Source organism: Otolemur garnettii, unplaced genomic scaffold, assembly GCF_000181295.1.
Source record: "Otolemur garnettii isolate 467f Iridium unplaced genomic scaffold, OtoGar3 scaffold00016, whole genome shotgun sequence".
In the NCBI taxonomy this organism is placed as follows: domain Eukaryota; kingdom Metazoa; phylum Chordata; class Mammalia; order Primates; family Galagidae; genus Otolemur; species Otolemur garnettii.
The window spans coordinates 23,934,939-23,946,466 of NW_003852411.1; the positions used below are offsets into that span (position 1 = coordinate 23,934,939).

The 11,528-nt window shown below is 38.4% G+C and overlaps 1 protein-coding gene across 2 annotated transcripts in view; it reads right to left on the minus strand.

Annotated features, from left to right (window-relative positions):
• Window positions 1–11,528, minus strand: part of TIPRL (TOR signaling pathway regulator) — a 55,436-nt gene that overhangs the window by 22,483 nt on the left and 21,425 nt on the right. For both annotated transcript variants that reach the window (XM_023510827.1, XM_003785727.3), the window contains exons 4-6: window positions 8,907–9,038; window positions 5,092–5,187; window positions 961–1,023 (exon numbers count right to left, since the gene is read on the minus strand). In XM_023510827.1, coding sequence (XP_023366595.1) covers window positions 961–1,023; window positions 5,092–5,187; window positions 8,907–9,038 — 291 coding nt within the window. The remainder of the gene's footprint in view (window positions 1–960; window positions 1,024–5,091; window positions 5,188–8,906; window positions 9,039–11,528) is intronic.

Genomic DNA, 11,528 nt, shown 5'->3' on the forward strand with positions numbered 1-11,528 from the left:
GTGATTCTCTTGCCTCAGCCTCCCAAGTAGCTGGGATGACAGGCGCCCGTCACAACACCCAGGTATTTTTTGGTTGCAGCCATCATTGTTGTTTGGCAGGCTTGGGCTGGATTTGAACTGGCCACCTTAGGTGTATGCGGCTGGCACCTTAGCCACATGAGCCACAGGCGCCAAGCCACATTGTTGGTTTTGTAACCTGAAAACACTACTATGAGTTAAAGCCTACTATGTGATCTACTATAGAAGCTCAGTAATTTTCCTAACTCAAGTATACTACCCAGACAGAAATAAGAACTAAGGGTGACAAAAATATATATCAAGTTTGTAGGAAGGTATCACTTTTTAAGCAACTCATTATAGAATCCTAAATTCTAAGGAAACTTTTCACAAGTCCCAAGAGAGCAACAATTAAAGAAGAATTATGCCAAAACAACTAAGACATGAGGGCGGTACCTGTGGCTCAAAGCAGTAGGGCACCGGCCCCACATACTGGAGGTGGCAGGTTCAAACCCAGCCTCGGCCAAAAAACAAACAAACAAACAAACAAAAAAACAACTACAACATGAAACAGAATCAGCATATTTTAGGAAGAAAAGAGACAGTGTAGAAAGAAATCATAGGGTGGCAGGGTGATAAGTGGAAAGAATATCCAATAGGTACCAGTTTCAGTTCCACTGCCAACCAGCTATGTGACTAGGGGTAAGCTACACCGCTCGGTGTCAATTTCTTCAGAATAAAATATGCAAATTAGAGTGAGTGATGGCTGAGACATTTAACACCTAAGTGTTCTGTATTTGTGGTAAGCTCAGAAAAGTTATGCTACGTTAGATTTTATATCATGGAGTCCCACTAGGTGAATGAATGACTTTCAGAATATAAATTTAGGTAAATGGGGTTAGGGGATAATTTAACATGAAAAAATAAAATTCAATTTCTAAAAACAGAAATTTAAACACTTACCATTAAGTTAGAAATTTTGCTCTCTCGTGATGTATATTCTCGTAACATGTAGGTCTTGTCAGCCTGTATTTACAAATAAAACAGTTACAATAAATTTATTTATATTAATTTACAAAATCCTTTCTATTAAACAGTCTGCCTACATTGTAGAACAGGTTGTGAAAGTGGCATGAAGTGTGACAAGAACATGTTCTAAACTGAGATAACTCCAACTTAGCTCTCATTAAGAACTCTGAATTATTTCCAAACTCTGTACATTACAGTAATACAGGGATATGTAAACAGATTTCATAATTACCATGAAAAAGAAACACAAACAAAGGTTTTACTTTGAAAGAACATATATATAAAAAGATGAAATATGCAAGAGATTTTAATGTTACTTCAAGTTTAGAGTGGGCAAGGTGGTTCATGCCTGTAATCTCAGGCAAAGGCAGGAGGATCACTTGAGGCCAAGAGTTTTTTTTTTGAGATAGAGCCTCAAGCTGTCACCCTGGGTAGAGTGCTATGGCATCACAGCTTATAGCAACCCCCAACTCTTGGGCTCAAGCGAGTCTCCTGCCTCCGCCTCCCAAGTAGCTAGGACCACAGGCACCCACCACAACACCCAGCTATTTTTTTTTTTTGGTTGCAGCCATCGTTGTTGTTTGGCAGGCCTGGGCTGGATTCAAACCTGCCACCTTAGGTGTATGTGGCTGGCGCCTTAGCCACTTGAGCCACAGCTGCCGAGCCAAGTCCAAGAGTTTTTAAGACTGGCCTGAGAAACACACAGACATCTGTCTCTACAAAAAATAGAAAAATTAGCCAGACGTGGTAGCGTGCACATGTTATTCCAGTTACTCAGAGGCTGAGGCAGGAGGACTACTTGAGTCCACGAGTTTGAGGTTACAGTAAGCTCTGACAAGGCCACTGCTCTCTAGTAGTCCAGACAACAGAGTGAGATCTTATCTCAAAAAACAAAAACTACTTCAAGCTTGGAATTATCTTTTCCTTAAGCTATGTTATCATTTACCTACATAACCATGGCTACTGTTGTTCCAAAAAATAGATTAGTACTTACTGTAAAAAGCTCAAGTAATATAAAATTATAAGGAAGATAGTATAAATCATCAGCAGTCACAGCTCTTATCAATAACATTATCTTTAATATTTAGAAATTTTTACAAATAATCTTTTTTTTTTTTTTTTTTTTAGAGACAGAGTCTCACTTTGTTGTCCTTGGTAGAGTGCCGTGGAGTCAAAGCTCACAGCAACTTCCAGCTCTTGGGCTTACGTGATTCTCTTGCCTCAGCCTCCCAAGTAGCTGGGCTGGGTTTGAACCCACCACCCTCGGTATATGGGGCTAGTGCCCTACTTACTGAGCCACAGGCACCACCCACAAATAATCTTTTATGAGATAGAGTCTTGCTCTGTTGCCCAGGCTAGAGTGCCATGGTGTCAGCCTAGTTCATAGCAACCTCGACCTCCTAGGCTCAAGCAATCCTCCTGCTTCAGCCTTCCTAATAGCTATGACTATAGGTATGCACCACCGCATCCAGCTAATTTTTTCTGTTTTATTAAAAGAGTCCTTGCTTTTGTTTAGGCTGGTCTCAAACTCCTGCACTCAAGGTATCCTCCTGTCTCAGGCTCCCAGAATGCTAGAATTATAGGTGTAAGCCATCACCATCTTATTAGATTCACAGTCACTTTTTAAAATTTGACAGAGACGAACATCTTTCCAAACTAGTCAAATATAATTATCTACCATCAATTTTTATGACTGTATATTTTTCTATTCCATAGGTATAAAATAAATAGGTTAAATAATGCCCACTTAATGGGCATTAAGTTCCTTCTTTCTTTTTTGCTGTTATGAACAATACTGCAGTGATTTGGGTGGTGCCTGTGGTTCAGTGGATAGGGTGCTGGCCCTATACACTGAGGGTGGCAGGTTCAAACCCAGCCCCGGCCAAACTGCAACAAAAAAACAGCTGGGCATTGTGGCAGACACCTGTAGTCCTAGGTATATGGGAGGCTGAGGCAAAAGAATCACCTAAGCCCAGGAGCTAGAGGTTGCTGTGAGCTGTGATGCCACTGCATTCTACTGAGGGCAATAAAGTGAGACTCTTTCTCTAAAATAAATAAATAAACAATATTGTAGTGAATATTCATGTACATACAACTCTGGCCAACTGCCTGGTGAACATCTGTAGCTTACTGTATGAAAAAGTATTTTAGGACATAGTCAATATTGTTTAGTTACACACAGTTTTCATTTTTATTTGTTTACTTTTTAATTTCAGAACGTTACAAGCGTACAAATCGTTTCATGTAACTGCCTTTGTATAGTTGAGTTAAAGTTACTAAGTGTGTCCATCAAAAACATAGCATTTTTTGGGAGGCACCTGTAGCTCAGTGAGTAGGATGCCGGCCCCATATATCGAGGGTGGCGGGTTCAAACCCAGCCCTGGCCAAACTGCAACAAAAAACAGCTGGGCGGGCTCGGCGCCTATGGCTCAACCGGCTAAGGCGCCAGCCACGTACACCTAAGGTGGCGGGTTCGAATCCCCAGCCCGGACCCGCCAAAACAACAATGACGGCTGCAACCAAAAAATAGCCAGGCATTGTGGCAGGCGCCTGTGGTCCCAGCTACTTGGGAGGCGGAGGCAGGAGACTCGCTTGAGCCCAGGAGTTGGAGGTTGCTGTGAGCTGTAATGCCATGGCACTCTACCCAGGGGGACAGCTTGAGGCTCTGTCTCAAAAAAAAAAAAAAAACAGCTGGGCATTGTGGCGGGCGCCTGTAGTCCCAGCTACTTGGGAGGCTGAGGCAAGAGATTCGCCTAAGACCAGGAGTTGGAGGTTGCTGGAGCGACTCCACTGCACTCTACCAAGGGCGAAAAAGTGAGACTCTGTCTCTACAAAAAAAAAACAAAAACCAAAACATAGCATTTTTAAAATTTAGATTTCATCATTTCTGAGAGGCAAAGGTAGTCTACTTTTAGCACTTTACCACCACTTTTAGAAAGAAAAATGGTCTGTCACAGTCATGTTATTTCAAGAAGAAAACCATCATGAAGTGAAGGATTTGGGAAAACACCAATCCAATCCTATACTACTGGGTTCAAAATTCTAGTTCTGCCACTTAATCGTTCTTTGCTTTGGTTATCTCAGCTATAAAATAGAGACAATAACAAGATTGATTTCATAGGGTTATCAAGAGAGTTAACATTATTATGATTACTGTAACTAATATTGGTGGTCTCTAATTCCTCATCCTACAGGATCACAAATATAAAGTTAAAAATTCAAAAAGGACAGGCTACTATAAGGATATTAGAGGAATTTTTATAACTCAATTTAAGCACACACCATCCCACTCCACACCACCCCCGTTTTCAAGCACTTTTTAAAAACCTTGCATGTTAACAGTTCCTTCAGATGGAACATGGACCTTTCAAACTTAGAACAACTATCAAAATAATTACATAATACAAATTTGAGGTGGCCATGTGATTGATATTCCTAACATCGGGACATATATAAACAACATATACTATAAACAAAGGTTAGTTAAAGGACAGTTTTCTTAAATACAGATTAAGTACACAGAAAATTCTTTAAAAAGCATCAGATCCCTTTCCCACTAAAGAGTGTCTTTTAGAAAACATTTTCAGGAGGCGGAGCTTGGTGGCTCATGCCTGTAATCCTAGGAGGCCAAGGTGGGCGGATTATCTGAGCTCAGGAGTTGGAGACCAGCCTAAGCAAGACTGAGACATCGTGTCTACTAAAATTAGAAAAACTATCTAAGTGTCCTGGTGGGCATCTGTAGCCCCAGCTACTCAGGAGGCTGAGGCAAGAGGATCACTTGAGCCCAAGAGTTTGAGGTTGCTGTGAACTATGATAATGCCAGGATACTCCCCCCACAAAAAAAAAATAGGAAGGAAAAAAATATTTTCAGCTACTAGAGCTTTTGGAAAAGGAATTGTAATGTTTCAATAACAGCATGCAGTTATAGTGAATCTAAAACATCCAAACGTAAAGGTTAAAAAGATTGTCATATAACGTATTATTTAATTTCACATTTGCAAATTCACAGCAAAACAACATAAATAGGCCCAATACATGATATATTCATTAAATGAGAATAGGTACCTCATGGTAAAGTCTCGTGTCATTCATTCTGATAAGTACTCCATCAATTCTCAAGAAAAACCGCAACAGCAGGAAAAAACTAGAAGGCATGACTCTCTGAAAAAGAAAAGTACATTAATATTTTAATGAAAATCAAATATTTTATTACTTTGCTAAAAGAAAAACAATTTTTGGTTCAAATAATTTTTAATTTATAGGAAAACTATTTCATACACAGATCAATATCTGTGGTACAGTGGGCACAAATCAAAGTTTTTGCTTTTATGTGAATATTTCCTTTCCAGTATCTTCTCAAGTAAGTTAGAAAAAAATATAGATTCCTCCCTCACCCTGCTCTATTATTTATATTACTGATAACTACCCAGAAGTTGTTCTTGTAAAAGATTGTTGTTTAGTTATCGCAGAGTAACATTGATATCATTTACTGTTAATTTATAGCCAGTGAAGCCCCCACTATTTTCCTGTCTTGATAGAAGATGGCTATAACATTGCCTGACCTTATATTTTTTAGTCGCTTGGCCTTTGCCAGTCATAATCCTGAATGAACTTGTTTAAGTCATTTAACCCCTGTGTGCCTGAATACATTGTGCTTTTAAAGGAGTTATGTTTGTGCAAAGCTATTGTCTTCACGGGGAATGCCACAGAAGGCAGCTACATTGCAAGCCCCAAAGGCCCTGGGGACCACCGTCAGAAATGGCATGTTGGTCTAGAGAGCAGATGATCTAATCCCACATGTCATTTCTTCTGTTGAGTTTCTAAGACTTGCCAGTAAGAAGAATGCTTCCATCTCTTGCCTTTCCTAACTTCTGTAAAGACTATCACATAAATCTAAGGTCTTTTTCCAGTTTCCAACCAACAGACAATATGAGGCACTTGCAAAATTCTCAGTTTTGTTCTCTATCCCTCTTAGCAGCTCATGCTTGTGATTATGATGTCTGCCTCCTAAGTGCTCTTTCAAAGATTAAGTGTAAAATGCTAAAAACAGCGCAAAACCCTCTAGAGTGGGCCTTCCTAACATGTTGACATTAAAAAATTTATTTTTTAAAAAAACATTGGAAGAAAAAGAAAAAAAAAAATTGGAAGAAGGCTGAATTCACAGTATATAAAAATCCCTGAACTAGAGGTTTTTTGTCCTAGCCTCAACTAGCCTCAGAACCTTGTGTAAATTATTTAACATTGTGGCTTCAGTTTTCTATAATAGAAAAATGGTTTTTTCTAGGTTAAAAGATATTGAAGTTTAAAAGACTTAAATCATGTCCAGGTCATATTAAAATTATAATGTTCATTTTAAGAAATGGTAATGCTGATAATAAATGTCAAAACTAATGAAATGAAGATGAAAGGATAGCCTAGTTCTTTGTCACTGCTCACTTTTATTCACTTTACATAAAATAAAGCCAAAAGACGTTAACAGAATGCTCTATTCAGTCCAACCAATTAGATACTATTTCATATTGCCAAAAATGGTTTATTAGAATATTTTAAGATATTCTCTCATCATAGCTACAACCCCTATGCTCTCCGAGTATAAATCCTGAAGAAAGTACTGGTGGCAGAGAGGGGCTGATGAGGTATGAAGAGTTTAGGTCTTTATACTTAGTTAAGTAAACATGCTTGAGAAAGAACCTGACTTTTGGCAACTTGATATGTCACAGCAAATTGGGAAGCACATCATTACCTGACATTACTATAATTTATAGGGAAGAAGGATGTGCAACTTTTCCTCACATTTCAAAAGTAGTTATCAACAGTCACGCTGAGCACAACACAAGCAGGAAGCTCAAGTATTTGTTTCAGGATTACATAATGGAGAGAATAGGAAATAAAGAGACCAGAGGTCTAGTGCCATTTCTATCACAATTAAGTAGTGTATTTTAGGGCAGCTGTTTTCTCTTAAGGATTGTCTGGGAATTTGTGAGTATTTTTTGTTGCTACAATAAACAACCAGTACTGAAATTTAGCAAATAAAGATCAGAAATGATAGATCTGGAATGCACAAAACAATCCTATTCAACAAAGTCTAGTCCTGAATTCCACAAAATTACAATATTTCTCCTGGCATTCACGTAGGTGAAAAAAAAACCTATTTATAAATATCCAACCTTATAATTTAATTCCATTTTACATAGAAAAAAATTTACCCAAGTATCCAGGAAGGTAGTTTATAAGTCTAGGAAAGGTTATATTTTGTTTTATTTAGAACTTTACTAAGAATTGTTCACTATTTTAGAAAATTACATCACCCGAGGCAGACCTGTTTGTCCTATTTGACTCACTGATACCTGACATCTCTGCCAGCCTACATTTAGGGACACAAAATTCTAACCTAAAAACAAACATTGCTGAGAAAAGCTAATTCAGGAATATAAAAGAAAAATTAATGTCTGAAACAAACATCTTTTTTCTTTCTTTCCCACCTAATAGATACAATGTACGGGTATATGGCATATTTCCTTACAAACACAAATAATGTAACCTACCCTCATATTAATTCAATATAAACAAATAAAATTCAGAGCAACACACGGATATACAGTACTTATAATAGGAGTATAAAAGGGATATGTAACACTGCCCAGAGGAGTTACAAAAGGCCTTATTGAAGAAGTGATATTTTAGCTAGATCTTAAAGGATGAATCATTTAGTAAAGAGTTTCAGTTGAGGTTTTTCTGGAAAATGTTAGAAACCAAACCACAACCTAGTGGTAAACAACTATGGATAACTGCTAGTAGCCATCCATTTCTTTGAAGCATATTCCACCAATAACACTGCTAAGGGAAGTCATTTGTCCTCCACCGCCTACTGATGGATAACAATACAAAAAGAGAAGGGTGTCATTTCTGTTTTCTATTTCTACGCTGAAAATTGAAGTGGTAGTTTAATAACGCACTGAAATCCTAACACGTGGGTCACTTTTTAAAATGACATCCACCTTGCTGTATACAGAACCTACCAGATCATTTTTGGATCATTTTGGATCATTTTTAATCTAAAATGTGAAAATTAAGCCAAAATCTTCATTCAAGTTAAATAATAAGCAAATAAACTACAAAGTGGCTAGGCTGGTCTATTAAAAAATGCTTTGCTAGGTTCGGCACCCATAACTCAGTGGTTAGGGTGCCAGCCACATGCACGGAGGCTGACAGGTTTGAACCCAGCCCCGGCTTGCTAAACAACAATGACAACTACAACAAAAAAATAGCCAGGCGTGTGGCGGATGCCTGTAGTCCCAGCTACTTGGGAGGCTGAGGAATGAGAATCACTTAAGCCCAAGAGTTTGAGGTTGCTGTGACCTGTAACACCATGGCACTCTACCGAGAGCAACATAATGACTCTGTCTCCAAAAAAAAAGCCTTGCTAAAGTCTTAACAATATACTAAGATTCTGTGATTGATCTTCAATAAGATGTACTCAGACCCAAGTGCAATTGTATATGACTCAGTGTGATTCAAAGCGATTCTTGTATTTCTGCCCAATATTAGGAGTAGAAGAGAGACATTTATTTTATTTTATTTTATTTTTGAGACAGAGCCTCAAGCTGTCGCCCTGGGTAGAGTGCTGTGACATCACAGCTCATGGCAACCTCCAACTCCTGGGCTCAAGCGAGTCTCCTGCCTCTGCCTCCCAAGTAGCTGGGACTACAGGTACCCGCCACAACGCCCGGCTATTTTTTGGTTGCAGCCATCACTGTTGTTTGGCAGGCTGGGCTGGATTCGAACCTACCAGCTCAGGTGTATGTGGCTGGTGCCTTAGCCGTTTGAGCCACAGGCGCCAAGCCGAGACATTAATTTTAAATAAAAATCATAATACTCACAATTTTCACACTCAGGCTTGAAACTCCATGATCATGAAGTTCATCCTCAAAAAGAAGAACTTCTTCAAAAAACTTAATCTGTTCTCTGGCTTTCAATTTCTCTGTATCTATATGATCTGTTGTAGGTACAACCTAAAAGAAAAAAAATTTAAGAAGGAGCATGCACAAAAAAATTTTAAGGAGTTACAGAAACACAGGAAAGTAGTTTTGCCTATCAATCTTTCTTGTATAGCCAATGCTCACAGTTCTAAATTTAGGTATTGTTAGTAGACATCAAAGACCAGAATATCTCTCAATGCTGGAAAAAATGAAGATATTACCGACATGTTATATTACAGCTTCACAAAAAGGAAATAAAAATTCATCATTTTTCACAGAAGTCAGATTAAAATTGAGCATTCTGTTTTGACTATGAGAAAATTAACGAACTGAAAATAAGTCAGTGTGATAAGCTCCTACCATAACAGAAGGTCAAAGTGGTTTTGTGCTATGAAAATACATTTTTAAGGCAGTGCCTGGGGCTCAGGGAGTAGGGTTCCGGCCCCATATACCAAGGGTGGCAGGTTCAAACCCCGCCCTGGCCAAACTGCAACAAAAAAATAGCTGGGCATTGTGGTGGGTCCCTGTAGTCCCAGCTACTTGGGAGGCTGAGGCAGGAGAATCGCCTAAGCCCAAGAGCTGGAGGTTGCGGTGAGCTGTGATGCCACAGCACTCTACCAAGAGTGATGACAAAGTGAAACTCTGTTGCTAAAAAAAAAAAAAAAAAGAAAATACATTTTTAAGACATTCATATGGGACTTTAAAAATATTTTTCCATTTGAATATTGTCTATTTTCTCGACCAAACTCCCCAAGCCTACAAACAAAATTAAGTGCTTTAAATAAGAAGGTAAACAAGAACTTAGAGAAATTCTGAGGGAAACTCCTGGCACTGCAAAGGACTTTGAACAAAGCTGGCAATTTTTTCAATGTATTATCTTGTAGCTCATAGAAATACACTACATAAACTAACAAAAGCATCAAAACCCCCAAAGCAGATTGTGTCAGTGGATCACTGAACCCGAGCATCTAATAGTAGCAACAAAGTATGAACTGTGATACCATTTTTTTAATAATTCAATGTCACCATAAAATGTTCAGCTGTTCTATTCTTTGACAAGGTTAATCATAAGCAAATACAAACAGTGCCTGTCAAACCATAGATATTCAGTAAAAGGTAGCTATTACTTTGCTTTACTTAACAAATACGATTAGGTCATTTGACTTACAGACAGAATGAAGAAATGGAGAGCAATTTGAGATAACTGGACAAGAATCAGAAGAAAATAATAAAGGTTGCTAAGGAGACTGCGGAGATTTGGGGGAGAGATAATTAAGTGATGTAGGGGAAAAAGGGGGGCAACGAAAACAAAGTGGCACAATTAGTACATGATTCTCAAGAGGTCTCAATATGTCCATAGTTTTCCATGTTCAGTCTACAGATAACACATTAGCTCTGGGCAGAGAGGCACCACTCCTGAAGATGAAAAGTGGGAGGTGAAGGCAGAGTGAAGGGGCAGGGCATGTAACAACCCTTTACATCACACACAGGTTCATGATCATTAAAGATAAAAAGTTGACCTGACCACTAGAGATGTCTAAGGTTACAACACTTAAGTTAGCATTAAATATACACACTTGTAAACTCCCTCTCTTTTATACAGCTTAACTCTAATAAACTAATTTTATTACATTTTTTAAGATTCCTCTTATAGATACTCCTGACTTCCATAAAAATCAATCATCATGTGAATTTTCCCATTGGCAAATTGCTCCTTTATTAATGTTCCATAATTCTTCAGTAAATTATTGACTAAAATGAATCCATCAGTTTCGGCATTTTTATACTTGTTCTTATAAAATGTTTGAAAAGATAGACAAAACTAATTATGAAACACAAGTTAGAGATACTCATCATATTTAACTTTATGCTATCTTCTCTCATTGGCAATGACAAATACATCTAAAACTTTATACTTCTCAGCCCTCTCTCTTCCTCAACTCCATTTATCTCCTCCCTGAATTCAAGCATCTGGAAAAGAAAACAAAAACCAGCTAAATATAAAACTTAGGGAACACTTCTAGCTTCCAGTACTGCCAGAATAAGTAACCTAGACAAACCCCCTCTTGCTGAAGACAATTTAAGAAGCTAGCTGAAAAAACAACAACTTCTTAAAAGCATCAAATGGCCACGGCAGTGATGAGTTACTGGGCTGAGATTTAGAAGAAGGCTGCAGTCCAGAAAATTGAGTCTGTACTTGGCAGACTTGCTCCCTAAGGCATCAGCATTAGCAGACCCAGAGAAGACTCTGGCCTCCGGCAGCTTTTGATGCCATCATTGTTCAGTGCTCTCTACAGGCAGCAACCTCGCAGAATTCTCCGCCTACTCTCAATATGAGGATAACACCCTATAGAGCTATACTGGTTTCAGAGCTTCTTATCTACAGACCTAGTATACCTCAAACTGTCCCAAGACCAAGGTTGGCAAATTAAGATCTGCTGGTCAAATGTGCCCTGCAGCCTATTTTTGTATGGACTGCAAACTAAGACTGGTTTATATACATATATATATATATATATATAT